At 46.0% G+C, this 24,069-nt stretch overlaps 1 protein-coding gene across 3 annotated transcripts in view; it reads right to left on the bottom strand.

Annotated features, from left to right (window-relative positions):
* WNK1 (WNK lysine deficient protein kinase 1) overlaps positions 1–24,069 on the bottom strand; it is a 182,207-nt gene that overhangs the window by 20,937 nt on the left and 137,201 nt on the right. For all 3 annotated transcript variants that reach the window (XM_044991136.1, XM_044991155.1, XM_044991146.1), the window contains 4 exons: positions 18,588–18,674; positions 17,404–17,473; positions 7,997–8,070; positions 6,393–7,069 (listed from right to left, as the gene is read on the bottom strand). In XM_044991136.1, the coding sequence (XP_044847071.1) occupies positions 6,393–7,069; positions 7,997–8,070; positions 17,404–17,473; positions 18,588–18,674 (908 nt within the window). The remainder of the gene's footprint in view (positions 1–6,392; positions 7,070–7,996; positions 8,071–17,403; positions 17,474–18,587; positions 18,675–24,069) is intronic.

The raw sequence follows: 24,069 nt of genomic DNA, 5'->3' as shown, positions 1-24,069 counted from the left end.
TATGTACTGAGGACCAAGTTGCTACCCCACCGATTTCTTGTATCTGGATCAGAGCCAGGACGGTAGCTTATGAAGCCTGAGCCCTCGTGGAGTGTGCAGTAAGAGCCGGGGCTGGTAATTTGGCCAGCTCGTAGCACGTGCAGATGCATGACGTGATCCAGGAAGATATTCTTGGAGCTGAGACCGGGAGTCCTTTCATCCGGTCTGCCAGTGCTATGAAAAACTGGTTCGACTCCCTGCGCTTGATATAGAAGACTAGTGCTTGCCGAACATCCAGGGAGTGCAGTCTCTGTTCATGGCGACTGGAATGAGGCTTAGGATAAAAAGCAGGCAGGAAAATGTTCTGACTAGTGTGGAAGTGTGACACAACCGTAGGAAAAAAGGCCAGGTGAGGTCTGAGTTGCATCTTATCCCTGTGGAAAACCATATAAGGTGGGTCTGAGGTAAGGGCCTTTAACTCAGACACCCTCCTTACTGATGTAATGGTGACCAGAAAGGCAACCTTCCACGACGGACAAAGAAAGGAGCAAGTCGCCAGCGGTTCAAATGGGGACCCCATTAGCCTGGAGAGGACCAGGTTAAGGTCCCACATGGGGACAGGCTGTCTGATCTAGGGATGTAGCTGTTCCAGACCCTTGAGGAACCGACTAACCATAGAGTTGGCGAAAATGGAGCATCCAGATGCTCCTGGGTGGAAAGCCAAAATAGCAGCAAGGTGTACCTTTATGGAGGACACTGCCAAGCCTTGCGGTTTCAGGCACAGAAGGTACTCTAAGATAAGAGGTGCCTGAAAAGGGAATGTATGATGCTAGTCACACCAACAAGTAAATCTTTCCCACTCTGCCAGATATGTGGCTCTAAGTGAGGGCTTCCTGCTGCCAAGTAGGACCTCCCTTAGCTATTTTGAGCACAGAAACTCCATGGGGTTCCTCCATGAAGCTTCCAAGCCATGAGATGGAGGGGTTGGGGTGATGAAGACTACCATGGACCTGAATGATTAGGTCAGACAGGAGAAGCAACATAGTCGGGGCATCCCCTGACAGTTCCAAGAGTGTGGTGTACCAATGTTGTCGAGGCCATGCTGGTGCTGCCAGAATTATCTCTGCCCTGTCCCTGCGGACCTTTGAGTAGGACCTTGTGCATGAGAGGGAATGGGGGGAAAAGGTGTAGAGCAGGTGGCCTCCCAGGGGAGCAGGAATGCGTCCGTGATTGAGCCTGGGCTGTGTTTCTGGAAGGAGCAGAACCATTGGGCACTTTCTGTTGCTCTGGGTGTCAAACAGATCGCCCTGATGACACCCCCACCTTTGGAAGATGGCGCGTATGACATCCGGGCAGATGGACCACTCATGATTGCAGAGGTGGTCCACCAGCACATTCTGAACTCCTGGTAGATAGGATGCTTCCATGTGAATGGTGTGGGCTATGCAAAACTCCCACAGCCAGAGGGCTTCCCGATGTAGGGGAAAGGAATAGGGTCCACCCTGCTTGTTGATGTAAAACAAGACAGTGGTGTTGTCAGAGCTGCTACACACTGACCTTGTAGTCAGGCCTGAAAGGTCTGGCATACTAGTCGCACTGCCCTCAGCTCCTTGATGTTGATATGGAGGGCGAGCTAGTCCTATGACCAAAGGCCATGTGTTTGGAGGGCTCCCAAATGCGCTCCCCATCCCAGAGCTGACATGTCCATTACTAAGGACAAGGAGGGCTGAGGGCTGTTGAAAGGGACTCCTTCGCACACTGTCTGAGGGTGGAGCCACCATCGAAGGGACCTGGCACCTGCCCCGGCACCACAACCACTGAATTCAGGCTGTTGCCTACCGGGTGATAGGCCTCTACAGGCGTGGCTCACTTCGGCCTGAGCCTCAGTTTAGCATGCTGGGTCATACAAGTGCAGGCTGCCATGTGGCCGAGGAGACTCGGGCATCCCCTTGCTACAGTGGTAAGGTATTGCCTGACGCTTTGAATGATGTCTGTCATGGCTTGGACTCTGGCAAAAGTGCTCTTGCCTGAACTGAGTCTAATACCACCCCGATGAACTCTATTCTTGGGGTCAGTGACAAGGTTGACTTGTTAGACACGTGCTTCCATATTTCATGCCGAGGGTAGCATATCAGTCTCCCAGATCCAGAGACGGGCTAATTGTGCCCAGGAAGACCATGTAGAACTTCAACTTTACTATGAACTTGAGTCCTCACAGACTTAGAATGGGTCTGACACACACACACACCCCTCCACCCACCCCCGCCCGGTTTTGGAGATTAGGAAGTATCGGGAATAGAATCCCTTGCCCCATAGTTCCTGAGGAACCAACTCCACTGCTCCCATGGCGAGGAGCACCCACACCTCCTGGATAAGGAGTTGCTTGTGAAAAGGGTCCCTGAAGAGGGATAGGGAAGGGGGTGGGAGGGAGGGTAGGAGCAGAATTGGAGAGAATATCTCGCTTCTATGGTGCAGAGAACCCAGCAGTCCAAAGTTATTTGGGCCCAAGCACAGTAGAAGTGGGACAGATGATATCAAGACAGAGAGAAGGATCCAGAATTGCGGCTGGTGCGCTGTCCTCAGGTTCACCTTCAGAAGGCCTGCTCTGAACCAGATGATGATTTAGTCAGGCTCAGGCCCTGCCCGGGCAGGGGGTGGGAAGGCTGGTGTCTACCATTCTTGTCCCCCTTTCTATAGAAGTCCTGCCTCGGCCGAGGAGGATAGTAGCGCTGCTGCTGAGGCTTGAAATGTTTACATTGGGTTGCCAGGGTATATATACACCCAAGGATTTCGTGGTAGCCCTGGAGTCCTTTAGGCTATGCAGCCTAGAATCATAGAATATCAGGGTTGGAAGGGACCTCAGGAGGTCATCTAGTCCAACCCCCTGCTCAAAGCAGGACCAATCCCCAGACAGATTTTTCCCCCTGATCCCTAAATGGCCCCCTCAACGACTGAACTCTCACCCTGGGTTTAGCAGGCAAATGCTCAAACCACTGAGCTACCCCTCCCCCTCTAGAATCAGTCTGCTCTGCAAACAGACCTGCCCCATCAAAAGGCAGGTCCTACATGGTCTGTTGAACCTTAGGCAGGAGTCCCGAGGCCTGCAGCCATGAGCTACACCTCATGGCAATACCGGAGGACAAGGTGCATGCCACTGAGTCTGCAGCATCCAGTGAGGCTTGTAAAGAGGTCCGTGCCACCGCCTTCCCCTCCTCCACTATCACTCCAAACTCCTCCCTGGACTCTGTTGGCACCAGCTCGTTAAACTTGAGCATTGAGTTCCAGGAGTTGAAGCTGTTATCTACTCAGAACTGCCTGCTGGTTGGCAATCCTGAGTTGCAACCCCGCCATGGAATACACTTTGCACCCAAATAAATCTAGGCGCTTGGCATCCTTGGACTTGGGCGCTGGAGCTTGTTGTCCCTGCCTCTCCTTTTCATTTACTGCAGCCACCACCAATGAGCAAGGCTGCAGGTGTGTGAAGAGGTATTTGTACCCCTTAGATGGGACAAAATACTTCCTCTCCACACCCTTTGCGGTGGGAGGGATGGAGGCCAGGGTCTGCCAAATGGTCTTAGCATTGGCCTGTATAGTCTTGATGAGGGGTAGGAGCCACCCTCAACAGGCCTTCCGGGGCCAGGATGTCAACCATCGGATCCTCTGACTCCACCACCTCCTCGACCTGCAGGCCCATATTCTGTGCTACCCTACAAAGGAGGTCGTGGTGGGCACAGCTGTCTATGGGGGGCAGTCCAGAGATGGAGGTGCCTGCAACCGCCTCATCCAGGGAGGATGACAAGGAGGTTAATGGGGGAACAGGGTCCTCCTGACCCTCTCGGTCTCCAGGGGCCTCCTGTCCCACCTCTCTGTCAGGGCCAACCACACCTGGATCAGGCTCAGGAACTGGGGTTGGTTCCAGGGGAGGTAGTGCAACCGGTACCTCCTCAGCACCCCTAGGGATGGGGCAACTGGCTGATGCCTCTGGCACCCACAGTTCAGAGGCCACCAAACAGGAACCTTTGGATTGGGCGCCCTGGGCCTGGTGGTACGCCCATGGGGTCCAAAATAGGCACTGCACTGGGCTCTGCCACTGCACAGGCCACAGCCCTGCCCTCACCTCAGCCCTTCCACGGCCTGACTGGTGCTGGCCCCACTGAGTATCTAGACCTGGTCTCTGAGTCTGAAGATGGGGACTGGGACTGCAACAGCCAGGGTGGTGCCGAGCGGTGCCGGGATGCTGACCAGTGCCGGGATAACTGGTGCCAGGAGTGGGACCTGCTGCGTGATGGGGATCAGTGTCACGATCGGGAGCGTTGACGTGACCTGGAGCCATGCTGAGGGATTCCACCGGCAGTGCTGAGGGACAAAGCATCGCTCGTTTGCCTCAAGACAGTGCCACATGTGATACCAGAGACTTGGCTCGAAGGACAGGGAATCATGGTGCCGTCATGGCGATGAGGTCCCTCACGGCCTCAAAGGTGTCTGAGGAGGTGGAATTGCCATCCACTCCAATGACCTGACTTGGGGAAATCCAATGGCACCGGACTCAACGGTCCCCCTTGTGGGGCACGAAAGTCAATGGTACTTGCTCCAAAGTCTTCAGCCCTGAGTGCTCCTCTCCGGGATATGCCCCATTGGCCAGCTCCGAAGGGGTGCGTCTCTGAGTCTGAGATCCACTCCTCCCCTGCTTCCAGTGCCACTGCTGCGTCGGGGAATGGGACCAGTGCCGGGTCAATCCTGCTGGTTTTGGTGCCAGTGAGCAGCAGTGTCACAGGTCTCTCCCAGAGTCCTTCCGCAGTGCCACTTCTACCACTGCTGCTAGGGTGCTGTGCACCCATGAGCTTGGTGCCAGGTCTTGCCGTGCCGATGTAGGTTGCAGTCTAAGTGCCGCCTCCATAAGGGGCTGCTTGAGGCAAAAATCTCGCTCCTTTTTTGTTCTGGAGTGAAACTCTTAACAAATCCTGCACTTGTCCGCTTGGTGTGCTTCCCCCAGACACTTTAAGCAAGCATTGTGGGGGTTGCCTGTTATCATGGTCTTGTTGCAGGACTTGCAGGGTTTAAACTCTTGGGACTTAGGCATACCCCGAGATGGAGGGGAACCATGGGACTTAGGCATACCCCGAGTCCCAACAGGGAACATGGTCAGGGCAAAGGGGAAGACCCCCCACTCCCAACTGCTATCTGCTGTAACAACCAAAAACATTAAAATGAAGCTTAACAAGGCTAGGAATAAACTGCAAACTAAAATACACTGAAAGCTAGGGAAAATGAGGAGAGTTTGCTGAGCAAGTCACTGCAGTTCCAACGACCGTTACTGGCAGTAAGAAGGAACTGAGGAGGCACTGGGTCAGCAGGGTTATATATTGAGCGACATGAAGGCACCACTCCAGGGGGCTCGACAGCCAACAGAACGGGTGCTGCTAGGGGAAAAACTTTCCAACGACTGTGCATGTGGCGCGCACACACTTAATTGGAATAGATATGAGCAACCACTCGAAGACCACCACATTCATTTATCAGTAAACTAATTTTACCCTATGTGAAAACTGACAATTACGACAGAAAAATACCATATATACACATTCATAAGCTGAATTTTTTAGTAAAAAAGGGAAGCACCAGAGAAGAGGGTTAGCTTATGAACGGGTATAGAGAGGGAGAGGTGGGACACAACCCCTCCCGCAAACAGAGGGAGCAAGGAGAGGCAGCACAGCCAGCAGAGCCAAAAGGGAAGAGGGGGGCCAGAGTCTCTCCACTTCTGGCCCCGCTGCTCTCCCCCCAGCCTCCGAAGCAGCTGCAGCTCCAGGGCTGGCAGGCTGCGGCCGTGACGCCCAGCCCACCGGAGCATGCTGCGGCCAGACCAGAGACATCCTCCCCTGGCCCTCCTCAGATAAGGTGGGAAGGGATGGGATGGGGAGAGTGTGGGGTCCCAGGCTAGGGTTGGGGTCATGTGGGGGGTGGTCACAGGGGTTACTCCCCTGACTCCCAGCTTCTCCCCCCAAAAAATTTGCCCACAAGTTGCTGTCCCGGCCCATCAGGGTAAGCAGCTGGTGCGCTGGGACACTTTGTTTACTTAGGTTTACCTCCGTGCCTGTGGACGCTCGAGGTAAACAAACCATCTTGGCCCACCAGCGGCTTATTCTGATGGCCTGGGAGCCAAAGTTTGCTGACCCCTGAATTATAGGGTCGGCTTATGAACAGGTTATAAAAAAATTTCCATTTTTATTTATCCATCTTGGAGGGGGGGGGGTCAGCTTATAAACAAACCGGATTATGATATTTAACAGAGGCTCATTCTAAAATCAGTCCTTTTTCCTTTATGAGCACTCTGACCTGCCATACAGAGGAGAAATTCAGACTAAGCAACTGTTACAGTTCACACATAAACATCATTCTCAAAGAAGAAATCTTACTTTTCCCGCAACTGGCGTAGCTCTGATTTCAAGTCTTCATCTTCAATATCTGACTCGTCGCTGCTCATGTAGGAAGAATTCAATGAGTTGCTAAAGCTTTGGATGGGGAGACTGATCTTTGAACCCAGTGGTTGGAGAGAGTCTGGACTACCTGAGCCATCATCCAGTTCCTGAGCCGCTCCACTCAGGAAGGCAGCCTCCAGATCAGATGATGGCCCATTCATAAGCGGAGACTGCCGTGGCTCCACCAATTCTGGCACCTCTTTCTTTGGAGTCATGGGTGGAGGAGAAACTGGTTCTGAATCCACAGAAAGAGGAAGAGTCATTGGGGGTTCTCTCTCCACACAGGTGACCTCATCTTGAGTCCTGGACACAGAAAAACGACCCAGTTGGTCTGTTGTTGTTGTCACTTGAAAGCGCCCAACTTTAGTTGGCTGCCCAGCCTCTGATGGCAATTGTATGGCAGGAAATGTCTGTGAAACAACATAATCTGTCACATCTAAGGAGGTACCGGTGGTAGCCTCTGTTGTCCCATTGGAAGTCTGCTTCACAAGCGTATTCTCTGGACTGCTGCCAGACAAGGATGAATCAGAGGAGGTTGTCTCAAAATGCACAGGCTTAGTTTCTTCAGGTTTACTGTCACTCTCTCTCAGTACATTATCCACTGCCACAGACACCTAGAAGTGATGGAAACACTAAGTGAGCACAGCATTCTGAACCCTTCACAGCAATGTGCGACAGGCTCTAGCTGACCTCTATGGTCAGAAACATGTCAAACTGGGAAAAGTAACCAGCTGCCTTGAGCACAGCAAAGCAAGTTGCCTTCTCCTTTTCCTGGCCACGTATCCACTCATCCCAGAGTTCTAGGTAAAGGCAGGCTAAATATCATGTGGTCTGGAGCTAAGCCATCTCAACTTGTTTCATACACACCCACATCTGTTCTTCCAAGAACTACATCTTTAAGTTTGGTTGTGAAGGAATTTTACTGAGAGAATGATACACCAGAGTGCACCAATGTCATATTAGCCATCATGTGGCTAACATTAAAGATCTGGACTACTAATAGCAAAGTCAACGCATAGTTAAGACTTATTTCAAGGCTTCAGTTGTCTCAGAATGCCAAGGTCACAAACCAGAAAATGCTGCAATAAAGTGTGATGTTAACCCTGATTGGGAGTAGAGTTCATGAATAGAAAGATGAATTCATGTCAAACTCGATACTGGCTATTCCTCCCAGTAAAATGGTGTGCCAGGAGCTGGTACCAATTAAGGTGGCCAAGATTTTTCAAGGTATTTAGGCACTGCTTCACTCAGCGTTGCAATGCCCTACTGGTTTACGAAACTAAATCTCCTTTTCAAAAGTGGTTTAGGCACTTAGGAGCCTAAATCCAATTGACAGCCAATGGGTTTTAGGCACCTGTGCCTAAACCACTTTTGAAAAGGAGATTTAGGCTCCAAAATCAGTTGGGCATTGCAATGCTGAGTGGAGCAATGCCTAAATACCTTGAAAAATCTGGGCCCTACTGCTTTGCCATAACAAAAAGTGAGATTCCTGGATCAATGCCCTGGCCACAGAGTAAATCTACAAAGTAACATTTTCCTACCTGAAATCGTCCCATCTTAAAAACTCCAGCTCCTGCAGTGGTAGTTGTTGCACTGCTCTCTGCATCCTGTGATGCTGAAATTGAGAAAAAGGAGGGTGGAAGTGAAGAGAAAGTTAGAGAAGTTTTTTCATTTATCTTTTTCTCCCACTTGAGACAAACACTTTCTCCCACTGCTGCACCCAGTCTGCTTTCTATAATGGCATCATTACTTGAACTCACCACCCTTTCTTTAACCTCCTATCTGACTTCTAAAGTGCAGGAATGAAGAGCGATCATAAGCAATAATTCAACTAAACTGAGCTACAATAAAACATGGCCTGCTCGATTCATGTATTTTTAGACCCAACAAAGTATTAGTCTGAAACGTCTGAGGACCAATCTCAGAATTACATAGCGGAACACTCCACTGGACTGATCTAAATCTTTGTTTTCCAATTCCGCCTCTTAGGGTCATCTGCTGTGTTCTATTTTGAACTACTCCAGGGTTTTGCCTTACCCAATTCAAATGCTAAATGCCTTCAAACTAATGGAAGATAAAACAGCTTGGCACCAGGTGCATCACAACTACGTAATTTACTGAGAAGTCAATTAATTAACTTCACTTCTTTGAAAAAAAGTGTAGAGAAGGAAGAATGTCCTCTGTTACAAAATAAGGACAAAATTAACACAAGTGGTTTTGTATCTGGGGACAAAGGGGAGGAGATGGAATTATCTGGACTTTAACAGCAACTTTTCTTTATCCAGATCAAATACCCAGTGTTAGAAAGTTATTCAAATTCCAATAACCCTTGGGTACTCCACTTCATACTCCGGGGGGGGAGGGAGGAATTCTGCATCAAAAAAATTAAAAATTCTGCAAAATTCTGTATATTTTATTTGTCAAAACAACACAATATAATCACACCAGTTTCAATTATTCTGGTAATCTATTTCAAAATACCTGTCAGCAAGTATGTCTGTAACAATACAGGCAACAAAAAAGATTCTCCCATGAGAAGAGAGTTAAAGAAACCCCTACAACAACCCAGTTCCTATTTCTCTGTTATGCTTTTGTCAGGCCCCTCAGTCTGGGTGTGTTACATGTGCCAGCAGGGCACATCTTGAGGGAAAACTCTGCCCTTCTGGTCTTTTAGTCAATTCTCATTTTTTTCACCTTACTTCCTCAGCGTTACCATATTTCAAGTTCCCAAATAGAGGACACTGCTGGAGGGAGGGGGAGCTGTAGAGGGTATTTGGGGGGAGCTGGAGGGGTAGGGTGTGTACTTGGAGAAGGTATTTGGGGGTGCTGGAGTGGGCTGCACAGGGCCCCCTGGTCCAGACGTGCACACTCTGCCTCTAGAGCCCAGCCACAGGCTCCGCTCCACGCAGCTTCATTACTGTCCTGCGAGGCAGAGATGACTTGTACTTGCTGATTGGGGGGAGGGGGCGGGAGGAAAGGGGACAGGTACAATTCAACAGTTCAGCCGCCCCTGGAACAGCTCCAGTCACACTTCTCCCCTGCAAGCTCCCACCCAATCCTCAGTCTCCCCTCCCAGAAAACAGTGGCCCCTCCCTGCAGCTCCCAGCTGTTGCTCCTGCCTGTCCCTGTGGGTTGCAGCTTGCAGGCTCCAGCAGCTGCCATGGAGGGAGGGGGCCTGCCTGCACCATGTGACCAAGCAGAGCTGTCAAACCCAGGAACTGCAGCCTGCCTGCACAGTATGATCTGGGGAGCCAGTCTCGGCCGGGAGGGGTGGGGGTGTGTGCATGTGTGAAATTCTGTGAACAGAATTCCTCCAGGAGTAACTTCACTTAACTCCCAAGCACTATTCCCTAAAGGAGGTGGATACTTTAGAGCCTGGTATAAGACTTTTTGCAGAACTGCTGACCCAAAGGCAGTGTCTTCCCTAGGAGGTGTGTACTAAGGCATAATGTTTTGAGATGGTATGGACCAAAGACCATGTGGCAGCTTTGCATATTTTTTCAATAAGAATCTCTCAGCAGAGCGATGGAGGCAGACTGAAATCTAGTGGAATGGGCTATAACCCTAAAAGGAGACTGAACATTAGCAGCCTCACAGAAGGAGGGGATACAACCAGAAATCCACTTAGAGAGTCTTTGGGTAGAAAGAGGGGCCCCTTTAATTCCAACTATGCAAGAGCCTGGGAGAGGCCCTAAAGGATTTTGTCCTTTCCAACTAAAAACTCAATTCTCTCCTGACGTCTAAAGCATAAGGGCTGCCGCCTCCTTTGTCAGATGAAGATTAGGATAAAAAACTGGTAGGTAAATGACCTGATCAATATCAGAGTCCACGGTTACCTTGGGTAAAGGTCAGCTATGTGGCCAGAGATACTTTTTCATGGAAAACTGTGTAGAGGGAGATGGGCCATTTCTCTAAGCAGATATAGCCACTAAAAATGCAGCTTTCACAGACAAGCATAAAAGAGAACACTCAGCTAATGGCTCAAAGGGAGGCTTCATGAAAAAGTTGAGGACCAAGTTCCAGTCCCATGCAAGAGTGGGTTCTCTGACATATGGGAAAAGGTTAGCCAGCCTTTGATGAATCTGGAAGATGTGGAGTGAGCAAACACCAAAAAAAAAAAACTCTTCAACAGGAGAATGGAAAGCTGTGATAGCTGCTAAATCAACTTTAACAGAACTCAGAGAGGCCTGAATTCTTTAAACTCCACAGGAAACACAACCAAAAGGGAAGAATCAACAAGGGACAAAATTCACCAATAATGGAACTTCTCTCTAGGTAAGTTTTTGTAGCTTATGTTTTTCTGCTACTCAACAAAACCTTCTGTACCTGTCTCAAACTTCTAACCCAGAGAAATATCTAGAAACCAAGCACTGAGCTGCAGTGTGTTCAAACTGTGGTGAAGAACATGCCCAGAATCTTGAGTTAGCAGCTCAGGAATAGTCACAGTAGCTGAAGTGCCGGGCAAGATGTGAGGCAAATCAGGTAGGGAAGCCAAATTTGCCTTAGCCAAGTCAGTGCAATTAGGATGACTTTGGCTATGTCCTGCTTAATTCTGTTTAGGACTCTGACGAGCAGTGGCAGTGGTGAATAGGTGTAGAGGAGGTTCATCAACAAAGAAAAGAGGAAGGCAACTACCCGAGATTGAGGTCTTAGCCCACCCCAACCTGCAGCAGAATTTCCGGCACTTTCTGTTTGTTGGCAGTGGCAAAGGGATCTATTTCCAGAAAACCCCAAGTACGCAATATACAGTTGAGAATCAGATTGTTGGTTTCCCACACCTGATCCTGGCAGAAGCATCTGCTCAAGCAGTCTGCTATGATGTTCTGAAGACCCATTAAGTATGAGGCAGAGATACAAGTCTGATTGGCTATGCACTAGTTCTATAGTTTTAAATGCATCCATACAAAGAAAGGGAGCTCTCTCTCTTTCTTGGCAAATTTATATAGTATATAATGGCTCTGTCATCTGTCATGAGCTTCATGGACTGGTCCTTGATCATGAGAAGGAAGTGTTTGCACACAAAACTGATCCATTTACATTCCAAAAGGTTGATATTCAGAGTGGATTCCAGGGCAGTCCATGTGCTTTGAGTGCTATGCATTTGAAGATGAGCTCCTGGATCCTACTAGAGGTGCATCCAATGCTGTGGTGGAGGGAGGCAGAGTAAAAGGAACTCCAGCACAGACCTTGCCTGGGTCTTCCTCCAATTAAGCAAATCTAGAACCTGATGAAGGAATGACACTAGTTTGTTCAGACTTTGTTGGGGGGTGTAAACTGTTCTCAGCCATCCCTGGAAGTAGTGTAGGTGCAACCACGGCATGACAAAGGTGCAGACTGCCAAATGACCTAGGAGCTGCAGACAAGTTCTGGCTATTGCTTGCGGTCTCATTTGGACCTGCAAGATCAGATTCGTTAATGCCATAGGCCTGTCCATCGGTAGGTAAACTCTGAATGCTTTGCCATCTAATGTGGCTTGTATAAACTCTATTCACTAAAGAGGTATCAAAGTAGACTTCTCCTTGTTAAGCTGAAGTCTAAGCTTGTCGAATAGCGAAATAGCCTTCCTCACTGCAAAAAGAACTTTGTTGTGAAAGCGGCCCTTGAGGAGCCAACTGCTTATCATTGCAACTGAACACCTACCATTGCCAGAACCTTCATAAATCCTTTGGGGGCAGTAAAGTCCAAAAAGGAGCACTCAGTATTGGAAATGCCCCCAGCCAACCACACAGTGCAGAAACTTCTTGTGAAAATGATGCATCATGATATAAAAATACACATCCTGTAAGTCAACAGCTGAGAACTCATCTTCCAGCTCTAGAGATAGTTTTATTGCTGCACGTGTCACCATCCTTAACTTGTGTTTTTCGGGAAGTGATTAACAATCTGAGATCTAAGCTGGGTCTCCATTCACCTTTCTTTTTGGGAACCAGAAAGTACTTGGAATACCTCTCCCCTCTGTGTTAAGAGATGTAGAACCAGTTATCTGCCCATGTGGAGAAGGGATAGGACTATCTCAGTAGATGTTCATGAGATGGGACCCTGAGAAGGGATGGGGAGAGTGAAAATGAAATGCATAGTCTAGTCCAACATTACGACCTCCAAAACCCATCTGTCAGAAGTAACCTGCTCCCATGCGATCAGAAATGGGAGAGAGACTCCCCAACAGTGGGAGGGAGGAGGCAGAATAATACAGCTTCACATCCTGCAGGAAGGACAGTTCTTGACCCTCGACCAAATCAAAATTGACTCTTAGGTGACAAAGAAGAATGAGTTATGGTAGTTATGGTGGCAGACTTCTCTCTCTGGGAACCCAAGTCTCCTCTTAGGCAGTTCCCAAGGCCTGTGATAAGCAGGGAACTAGGCTGGGCAGGATCTCTGCACCATCTATGACTATTGAATCTCCTTTTATTTGCAGGTGTGTAGGTGCTGAGGAAGCCCTTGAATACTTGCATTCTCTCTAGGATTCATTGGTGCACTCACTGAAGAGCTTGAGCCCATCAAAAGGAAGGTCTCAACAACTTCCCTCTGGATTCCTGAGAATCACATCCAGCAGGCAGGATGCATGACAATCACTGTAGAAACAGATCTGATTGTCATGTGGGCAATGTCTAGGGAGGCCTGTACCCAAATTCTGGCTAACAAGTGACCTTCTGTGATGATCACCTGAAATTGCTCTCATTCGTTCCTGAGGCAGATGATCAATAAAAATTAATTTTTCCATAGTTGGTGTGGTTATATTTTGCAATCAGAGCTTGATAATTGGAGATTCTAAATTGCAACGAAGCTGAACAGTAACTTTTTTGACCAAAGAGGTCTAGGCATTTGTGGTCCTTATGTGTAGCAACTTTGTTCACAAAATCCACCACCAAGGAACTAGGTGGGGGCTGCGTGCATGAACAAAAACTCAGTGCCTTAAGCAGGAACATATTTTTTATCCATCCTCTTATAAGTTGGAGAAATGGCAACTGGGGATTGCTAAATTGTTTTGGCAGGTTCAAGCAAGGCCTTGTTTATACGTAAGGCTTCCCAAACGGACATCCTCCATTCTGCCACTTCTAAGAGTTTGTGCTGGTCTCATGAACTCCCTCCAAATCCCTTTAAAGGGAGTCAGCAATTCTCTTCTGACCTCTTGGAACTGCTTAATCATCAGCATATGGGGGAGGGGAGAGAGGGGAGAGCATCACTGTCTCATCAGGTGAGGAGAGAAAAATGTTAGTCTAGTAAGTAGCTTCCTGATCAGCTTCTCTCTCCTGTTCCTTGAAAGATTCCTCCTGGGGTAGAGACTGATTTGGAGGGACAAGAAAAGTAGGTGGTCGTTGTCTGATACATTCCCACAGGTGTAACTGGGTGCTCTAGAGAACTTTTGTCTATAGGCAGCCCATTGGTCCCAATATGACCACTGAAGGAGGCCATTAGGAAAAGGAGGGGGTACCCAGGATTGATCATACAAGAAGAATGAGGAGTTTGTCTGAGCCTTGGAGCTTTTCTCTCAGGAAAAAAAAATAAAAAACCATCAGAAGAGGCAGCTCTGGGATGCTAATTGAGCAAGCCTCTGACAGAAATTTGAGTGTCTGAAGAATATAGTTCCTCGCAGTCCAAGGAAGGAGCAGACAGGTATGACCTTGAGGGAGGTTGCCTGTCATTTTTAGTGGGTCCTGGAAGCCAGGCAGTACTAGTGACACATGAGGCTCCAGTACTGACAGTCCTCCTGCATCCATTAGTACAGGGGACTCTTGTTCATCTGAGACACACAAGCCACAGCAGAATATGAACTCCTGCAGTACTGGGTGAGTGAATCTATGCAGAAACCTGGCAAGACTCCACAGAGTGGTGGTGGTATCGAGGATGACCTTGGCTTTGCTGATGCCGGTCGATCAGCTTGAAACAACTTGGAGTACCGCAGGCAACTTAGAAACAGGACCCATGTTCAGTACTGACCTCTTTGACAGAGTCTTTTGGATCGTTAGCACCACAACCATGCTGGTACCGAGGAATGCTGTGATTTTAAGATTCCTGCAGATTTAGATGAGGAGGCCTTGATAAGAGGAGACCTTTGAGCCTCAGTGGTATGTTTTCTGGGATATGAAGTCACTGAAACAGCAGGTCTGTGTAGTGACCTAGGCTTTTTGTCCCCAGCTTCTGTTCAAGACAATCTGGAGCTCGTCCTTCTGGAAATTTTGGTACTATCCTTTGTGGTTCTCACTCGCAAAGATCTAGTGGGTGAATAGGTGGCAAAGGTCAATGGGGCGCTGTGCTCACTGGAAGATCACTCTACCACCAGGGGGTTTCTAAGTCTGAGGCAGGTCGAAGGGAGCACTCCATCATGAGAAGCCTAAGATTAATCTCCCTGGCTCATCTAGACTTACTCAAACCTCAAACAAATTTTACTTAGGTGGGATGTTGGTGTCTCGTAAGCAGCAGACACAGTGAGAGTGACCATCACTAACTGGGATGGACTCCTGGCAAGTGAGGCAACCTTTAAATCTAGGTAACATAGGCAAGGCATAACCAGAAAATTAATTCCGTCAAAGGAAAGCAGGCCCAAGTCCCCTTCTCTCCCCCACCACAAAGGAGTCTCTTGAAGAAGTCTCAACAAAAACTACAACATTAACAGGGGGTAACTAAGACCTAAATAACATAAAATCTAGAAGCTATTCCCTAAGGCCTGGTCTACACTGGGGGGGGGGGAGGGAGTGTCGATCTAAGGTACACAACTTCAGCTACGTGAATAGCGTAGCTGAAGTCGAAGTACCTTAGCTCGAATTACTTACCCGTCCTCACGGCGCGGGATCGACATCCGCGGCTCCCCCGTCGACTCCGCTACCGCCACTCGCTCCGGTGGAGTTCCGGAGTCGACGGGAGCGCATTCGGGGTTCGATATATCGCGTCTAGATGAGACGCGATATATCGAACTCCGAGAAATCGATTGCTACCCGCCGATCCGGCGGGTAGTGAAGACGTACCCTTAGAGGCAGCTAATTATGAAGCAGGCACCAGAAGATGCTGTTTCATGCTGAGGCAGTTGAGAAGGAACTGAGGGTGCTTCATCTGACACTGCCTTACATACCTTCGGTATGGGGCATGAAGATAGTTGGGGCGCATGTGTGGACCTAACTGGCACTGCTACCAAAAGGCTCCTATCAAAGGCACGAGGCGCACATGTGCACCTGAAGCGCAGCACCCATAGGAATATTATATAGTACCCCATGCCATACCACAATTTCAAGACAAATTGGTTTTCACTAGAGTTATCCCTCTCAACATATTATGGCACTTAAATACAATACATGTAATCTGGAGGTATAATTAACTGGCATGTCACTCATGGAAGTAATGTAGCTTACTAGTGAATGATACAGACTTCTGTTTAAATGGGACAATAGTGGCAAATTCAGTTAAAGCCAGCTCCTTTAGGCATTTTTATCCACTGACAAATGTTGATTACCCAAGCATTAAACCAGTATATTAATACAGAAATGAACAAAGAAGATTAAAAGACAAATCAAATGCCGAGAATCATTTTTAGTCAGTATAATATTCTCATTTTAGATCTTCAGGGCCAGATTCTTGGACTCCCCTCCCCCACACTCCAGCTGCATTGCACTGCTGGACTAGTGGAACTAGCTACCTAGCTCTCTCTCTAATGAAAGAGAAATTCTTGGGTGGCCATATTGGCTCTACACAACTAGTCTCAAAGCCTGTGATGTAGGGGGCTGTGGCTGAGGAAGGAGGACATGCACTGAGCACCTCCTGCACTCCAGCAATACATGCAGCTGGGATGCAATTGGGTCACCCTGAGAGTGTCGTAAGTTGTAACAAAGGCTGGCCTGGTTCCAGTATTGGGGGCATACAACCACTGCCCATCACACCGGTTGTGCAACTGTGGATCTGGCATTCAAAATTTAAAAAATTGCTTTGTCATCCTTATTCAGCAGACGGTCCAACATGGTGTTCCAATTAAAATGATTCTACTAAACTTCAGCAGGATGGAGAACGTATTCTCAGGTAGGGAAGCAATTTTCCAGGGGAATCTATTGCAGGCAGCCCTACATGTGACTTTGTTTTCTTACTATAATAAATCTTGAATGTCTGCCATAAAACACTGGCTGCACAAGGGAAATCTCACAGAACATTGTTAGCTCTTCTAACTGGTTTTGAAATACTCTTAACAGTACAGGAGCACTCTTCTCTTGTAAAAAGGCAAGTGAAGTTCGTTGAACTAAACTGGCAGGAGAACCTTTGGCCCCCACAAAACCTTTTAGTCTACAAGTGAATACATTATCAAGCTAGTGTGAGCCAGCAAGTGGGCTAGCTAGCTACACCATCTCTTTGTTTTTTCCCCCTTTTGCTGAAATGTTTGCGCTTTATACCCTGAAGCATTCTGGAACCTTTACAGGACTGTCCAATCATTAATTGTTTAGCAGCTGGATATAAATTTAGGACTGGAAAGTCCAGTCTGCTCCTCAACTTCTCTAAAAGAAACCAGAAAGCAAATCTTTTTCCCCAACACTGCTCATACGAAGATTTCCACTTCTTTGCACAGTGGAAAGAAGGGAAATACCTAAAGATCTGTTGATAAGGCACAGAAGGATCAAAACTAGCAATACAGTCTGCTCACTCTTGCTGACTATATAGTATGAGAGAGAGGTGGCATCACTTCACAAATCCTGATATTGGTCCTTAGCAGTAGGTTTAGCGGAGAGTCCTTGTAAATCTTAATTTGGCTTATTTTTGGAGAGTTTTAAAAATCAAATAAGCTACCATATCCCTTGCACCTCTCGACCTGCAGTAAGAGAATTTTAGTTTAGTTCATCAAAAGCAAATGTCTTTCTAGTTCCTCTAATAAAGCCTGCAGTTTTAGGACAGCCATTTAACATCAAATCCTCTTGTTCAGAAAGTCCATTCACATTCCTCAGAAGACTGAGGTAGTAAGTGTCAGCATAAATACCTTCTTTCAGGGGCTGTGCTGGTGCAGACACCACTCCAGTAACCGCTGTAGAAGCCATTGCTGGCACAGGCTATAAAAACAAAGAAAATCCTTTAGCTGTTGCATTGATCCTTACCACAGCCTACCTAAAGCATCCTGCAATACTCAATATTTTTCCATCTTGCTTAAGGATAAAGGAATGACCATGGGCAAAGGTAACAAATAATCTCAGTGAATCTTGCAATAACTATAAGGATATATGTTTGTGTTTTCAAATTTTATCTCCAATGGTTCAGCAGCGCTCCTCCTCCTTTAGATAACTTGAGGGAGTTTTAGTACCATCTACATGGCGAAGTTGGTATGAAATAGCTAAGGGTTCACGTTTAAAGGGCAACAGCTATTTAAATTAAGGCCAGATGCATTCAGAATGCATCAGTCCACACAGGGGTTTAATGCAATTTAATTAATTCACTTTAAATTCACACCTTTACATTCAGATTAAGTTTTCCTGGGTGTACCCATGTAGACAACCCCTTGGTGTGGAATAAGTGTGTCCACACAGGGAGTTAGTGCAGAATACCTACTTCGCGCTAGGTATTCCAGTTGTCGTATGTCCCCCCCACCCTCCATGCAGACAAGCTCTTATTTACTATAGTAGGAGCCTACATTCATCTGAATACAGTACCTCCTTTCCAAATGACTAGTTTTATTTTCATATTACATCTTAAAATTTGCAATCACCCCTTACTGCATGGCTCCTTAAGGACCCAACATTACTTGGTAGCCAGCCATGAGGAAATACAAAATTCAGCACAAGCTGTACCTTTTGCCTCAAGTACATCAGAAGCACTTCTTGTAGACTCAGAAGACAGTCACATGTGATTCTTTATTCTGATCTCCTATATTGCTCCATCCTCAGAAAGGCGCTCTCAGTTTCTTAATGAATGTTTGTTGGTTTTAGCAGGGTACCTCTAGCAACAGGCCAGAAAGTCTACTAAAAAGCCTACCAAAGTTACTAGTTTGTAAGTCATACAAGTATGTTTCCCTGCACAGCACTCACTGTCTTTTGAGGCATCAAAGCATTTTTATTTTCAAAGACCAGAGAAAGTTTGACACACTGCTTCTGAAGGCAACTATCCAAGAGCGTAAAAGCTTAAGGAAGCACTATTAACTAGAGGCTTTAAACACCAACACTGCAAACTTACACAGGCAGGAGCAGAGGTCACTGGGACAGTCTCTGGACTGAGGGTTCTTCTCAACTGAGCATCCAGATCTTCTAGAGGCTGCTGGGACTGAAGCAACAAAGAAAAAATAAGCAGCTGCCCCTTGGCACCAGCTTTGCACATGGCAAGATTTAACATCAAAAGCTACTTAATATTAAGGTTGCAAAATAGTATAGCAAAAAATAGAGTTTCAATACCTACATTACCTCTGCTTCCTGCATCATATATAGGTAGTAAATTAAGCTACACATTTAAACCCAAAGATAGGAAGAAAAATTTAAGTGGTAGCTCTGTTTTTCTGAAGATATTGTGTTTGGATTCTCATTCTGAAGAACGGACTGAATGTTTAAGAGCCTCCGAGCTCTCATGTTTGTTTCCAAGGGCAATGGTTCATGGCATGGGCCATCCCAAACATTCCTCACATGTGCTACACAGCTCACCAAACCAGGTTACAGGTTAATTAATTTGCCTTCTTCTAAAGATACCATCTGGGCAGGAGTGAAAGTAGCTCAAGGATTATCCCTAAACAAAAGAGTAACAGTTACATTGCAAATTGAGACAAGAGCTATGCCAAAGCCAACTATGTAGATGAACAGGCTGCTGCTTAAAAAAATGGGGAGGTACCTCCAGAAGTAGCAGGTTTAACATTTCAACAGCCTGAGGTGGTGTCTTAAGACAGACTTCTAAAGAGGACATCCCAAATAAAAAAAATTCAAAAGGCAAGAAAGTTTGGACTGTAGTTCAGAAACAGGTTATGCAAGACAATCAAGAATCTCTCTCCACAGAGCCTAGGTTCTAAGTAATAGATTTTTGTAAACACATGAATGGAGGACCACATAGCTGCCTTGCACATATCTGAATGAGAAACATTCCTGAGGCAGACATCAGAGATTGCCCTGTCTTGGACTAAATAAGCCAGCCAGATCATAAGCAATGAGAAACGCAACGCATCAGTCAGACACTAATCTTTTGAGTAATGGCATTATCCACAGAATTAGTGTCACAAAAAAGACATTTTAATTTTGAGTGCATAGTTAAGGGCCATACCAGGATGGGCATATAGTAAGTGTGAAAAAGTTGGCAGGATGAGAGGCTCATTAAGGTGGAATTCTGACACCACTTTGGAAAGGAATCTCTGGCAAGTTTACAGCATCACTATTCTTGTCAACTCTGGTAGAAGGTGGATAAGTTATTAGGACCTGAAGCTTGTTCCCCTCTGAGCTGAAGTCATTGCAACAAGAAAATGACCTTCTGTAAGAAACTTTAGTACTGAATGGCTCAGAAGTGCCTCAGGTAAGACAACTTCATTTGACTTCAGTCATCTTACAGTAGAGACAAGAGCCAAAGCCAATGTAGATTTTAGGCTTACAGACCATCAGAGATAAAAGGATTCTTAAAGTTGCTCATTGACATCTTGTCAGCAATGGTGGTGAAATACTCCAGACTTGTCCTGGGAGATCAGAACACTCACATTGACACGGCTGCAGATGCAGAAATCCCAAAACACATCTTTTTGTTTGCCTTCCTAGGACTTTCACAGGTCATCTCTGGTCTAACTCACACAGCCATCTTACCTGGAACCCGATCTTCAGCCTAGGTTTACTTATTTGGTGTATGCGATCTGGTCAAGCCAAGCCATAGTGTTCTTATCAACGATGTTCAAGGCATGAAGACCTACAGGAAGTTGAGTCATTTTGCAGTCCTCAATGTGTCATGGTTTGTGGCTGCCCACATTGATGTAGTGGACTGTCTCTTAAATGCCACTGAAATTCTACTGCAACACAAATTCCATGTCCAGTATGAAACCGGTTCAGAAGGCTCCATTGCCTTTGCAGTAAATCAAACCCAGGTTGACACTGAGTGGGATCTGAGACAAGATAATTATTTGTCACTTTCTCTGTGAACCATGAAGCTCACCACACGTCCTCTACTGTAAATTCCTCAGCCGGTAAACTACGTTCAGCTCTCTGCCCACTGGGGCATGATGTACATTCTACATTGGCCAGGACCACTGACACACTGGACCCCAAATGGACCTTTCCTCCCCATCACTCACACTGATCTCCTTTTTTCTAACACCCTACACTGGATGAAAACACAGAGGGGTGGAAATTTGAGGCCAATAGAAAACAAAGGCTGATTCAGACAGGCTGAAATATAATGAATTCCTCAAAGTCTACTCTGAGGCTGTATTATAGACCAAGAGAACCTTCCTATCAGCCTCCATTGAGGCTGCCAAATCCCATCCCAAGCCAAAGTCGTCATTCTTCTGCAAAATGCAGTACAAGCCCCTGTATTGCTTGCTTCCATTAGTATTTTGGTATCAAGTCCTCTCTATCAGGCTATTATGAATGCGTTGTTACCATGGTCCAAGTTGTCAGGTGCTGGCTACTGCTTATCTTTTCTGCTGAACTGGTGGTGTCCTGGATTCTTTCTGACATGGGGCAGGAAGGCTTTGAGTTGAACTATATTTAGCAGGACTCCTATATGCTCCGTTTGTTAGGGACAAGCTGTGACTTTGGATAGTTTATCATGAGCCCTAGTGATCCCAGTGATGATACAGATTGGTATTTCGACTGCTTCCAGAGTGGCGTCCTTGATCATCCTGTTAGATTAGAGGAATATGTGCACTCCCAAGCCTGGGCAATAGGTCATGATTACCTTTAACCATAGTCCTTTGGGAAAACATTTTAAGAAAGCAAAAAGGAGCCAATACCAAAAAGTCTTCATAAAAAAAATTGTATGCATGACATCAAAGTGCTGCACGCCCATGTACAAGACAAAGTATGTAAATGTCTAAACAAAGACTAGAACAGGTCATGGATCTTCTGGTGTCTCTGGCGACTATCAGTGCTCCCTGATTAGAGGAGGCCAAAAGGCCTTGACTCCTGAAAATAAAATTTAAACATCACAATAAAAGGAAGGAATGTAGACTTTAATGGCAGCCAGGAAGGGACACTAAGAATTCCAAAACAATGTGTCACTGGATGGGCTGAAGAGCCTGAACAGTGTCTGAATAACCACAGTCCATGAAGGGAGCTGTTTTGTTTACCACAATCAAGAAGGAACTGACTGGAAGGTTACAAAGACAATGGTTAAAGCCCTGGGCAATGCATGACCACTAGTAAGGGAGCAGCTCATACCCCACCACACTACTTCTACTCTTTGAAACCAAACAATTTTAGAACTTGGGTAATTCTACTTTTCATGCGTTTGGAAACATAAAACCTGCCCAAATGGTATCTTGCAAGAACAAATATAACCTCCAGTACGTCAACCCAGCTTTCAGAAATAGTGCAACAGCTAAGATGACATCACAGTGTCAAGGGATTTAATATTAAGTTTATACTACATAGTGCAAACTTTCTTTTTTAAGATTACAGCTTTATGCTTGACATGCACATTTAAATGGTTTCACTTAGGAACTGGCATTTATATCACATTGATTTAACTAGTACAACACACACAAAAGTAAATTCCCTTTGCTGGGTACATGCTCCTCTCCAACACATGGCATGAAAGGGAACAAGATGAGTTAGAAGGGCCCATTTTGTGTTACTTTTCTCAGAAGAAGCCTGAGACCTACAGCCCTTGAGCATGTCAGGCTGAGCAGGGAGAACATACTGTGATGCCAACAGGCAAAGCTTCCATCAGGCTCCAATAAAAGTCTTAGCTGATATCTCTGAGAATATGCAGAGCTGAATTCTCATTTAATTTTCATTCCCTGCTCATCCAGCCACTGGCAATAGCCCACAAGGCAATAACAAAGTTCCATATTATAGCCAAAATGGCTACAACTTTTAAAGTACTTCTAACTTGACTTTAATATATTTTATATAAATATAAAAAAATAAAACAATGGCTTTAAAAAGGCAGTATTGTTTCAAGTCCATAACTTAAATTTGGCTGAAGGGATTTTCCTTAAAAATATTCCAAAAATAGGTCATCTTTGGCACAAACCACAAATAGAAAATTTCACTTCAAAAAAAGTGAATACTTCAGAAAGTTGTGTGTAAAAAAAAACATTAGGTTTATAACAAATTGTTTTGCAGTTTTAAAGCAGGTATTGCCAGATGCCTGCTTTAACACACAATACCTCCTCCTTTATAAATCTAAATCTGAGAAATGAGGATTACATTTACAGGCAAAGTACACTGGAAGAAAAGTCCAGTTTGTGTTTATTCCATAAATAAACCTTCTGACACTAAACGTGCGGTTTCTAAAACACATTAAGAACAGGATACAGACTGCTTACAAGTCTCCATCTTCACTGCTTTTATTTAATCATATATTGTACGTTTCTTCTTTAATGATATGCTTACATTTTCTCCATACTACCTCATTGCACAGCAATTTAAGATATCTAGAAATCTCTTATTTCATTGCAGGTCTTGACTGCTTTTTTCCTATGTTCTCTTGAGTTCCATAACCCCTTCTATGAATTTTCTTCTATTTTACAGAAGGAAGCGACAGCTGTCAGTCAGAAAGGTTTGTCTTGGTCTTTAAGGCAATAAGTAACAGCCTCAAAAGTTCACAGACAAGGCAAAACATCCACCAGTCTCCCTGGAAGTTCTCAGCTATCTATACACCAGAAGGTGGCCAAATGTAGGTCCCAGAAGTTTGCTTGAACTATAATCTTTAATCAGCATTAGAAGATTTATAGAATTGCACCAACTCTGATAGACTAGGAAAAGGAGACTATTAAAAACCCACTGAGTTCTCATAGCCAGCAGTCTTGGGTTTTCAACAGCTAGTTGGGTATTGCAATATTTATTGCTCCCTGCAGAGCTAGAACTTTGCTACCAGATACTCTCTTTGTTCTAATCAGAGGACAGGTGTGTTTAATACTTCTGAAGTTAAGTTTCATGACTCTTCGTTTACATACACTAATTCATGTATCCACTGGAAAGAGGATTTCAGCATCACTGGGAAAGTTAATTTACTAGTTTTGCTTTAGCTCGCTGTCCTCCTCAGGGCTGGCCATTCCCAGTGTGTTTTCTGCCAACACAGGGATTTGCTGAAAGACGTTTCTGTACTTAGTTCATGAAATGCACGTTTGAAATAGCTACATATTATGGAATACACCACCTTCAGTCTCACCCCTTGAGCTCTGCAGGTGGTGTAGCTAGCAACACCAGCACTCAAAGACCAAGTGATTATTGTTGCCTTGCAAATACTGTTATGAAGACATATTTGGCACATAACTGACTTTGAAACACAGCCACTGAACACACTTGTCTGTAAAACAAGGGCTTTTAAGAAGCTCTCCCTCAAGCTCAAAACAGAAGTAAAAATATAAGCTTGAGTCATTGCACCCAGAGTTCATACATTAAGGTCCAGTAATCCAAAGGGAAAGTTTGCTGCCTTTCCAGTGCACGAGTGACTCTGGTCACGACTACACAGAAGGGGTTACTCAGTCAAAAGAGAAAGTGAAGAAGCCAAGACCATGCAATGGAAAGTTTAA

This window comes from Mauremys mutica, chromosome 1 (genome assembly GCF_020497125.1).
Source record: "Mauremys mutica isolate MM-2020 ecotype Southern chromosome 1, ASM2049712v1, whole genome shotgun sequence".
In the NCBI taxonomy this organism is placed as follows: Eukaryota; Metazoa; Chordata; order Testudines; family Geoemydidae; genus Mauremys; species Mauremys mutica.
The sequence above is the reverse complement of the archived record's forward strand: the minus strand, read 5'-3'. Positions and strand labels throughout refer to the sequence as shown.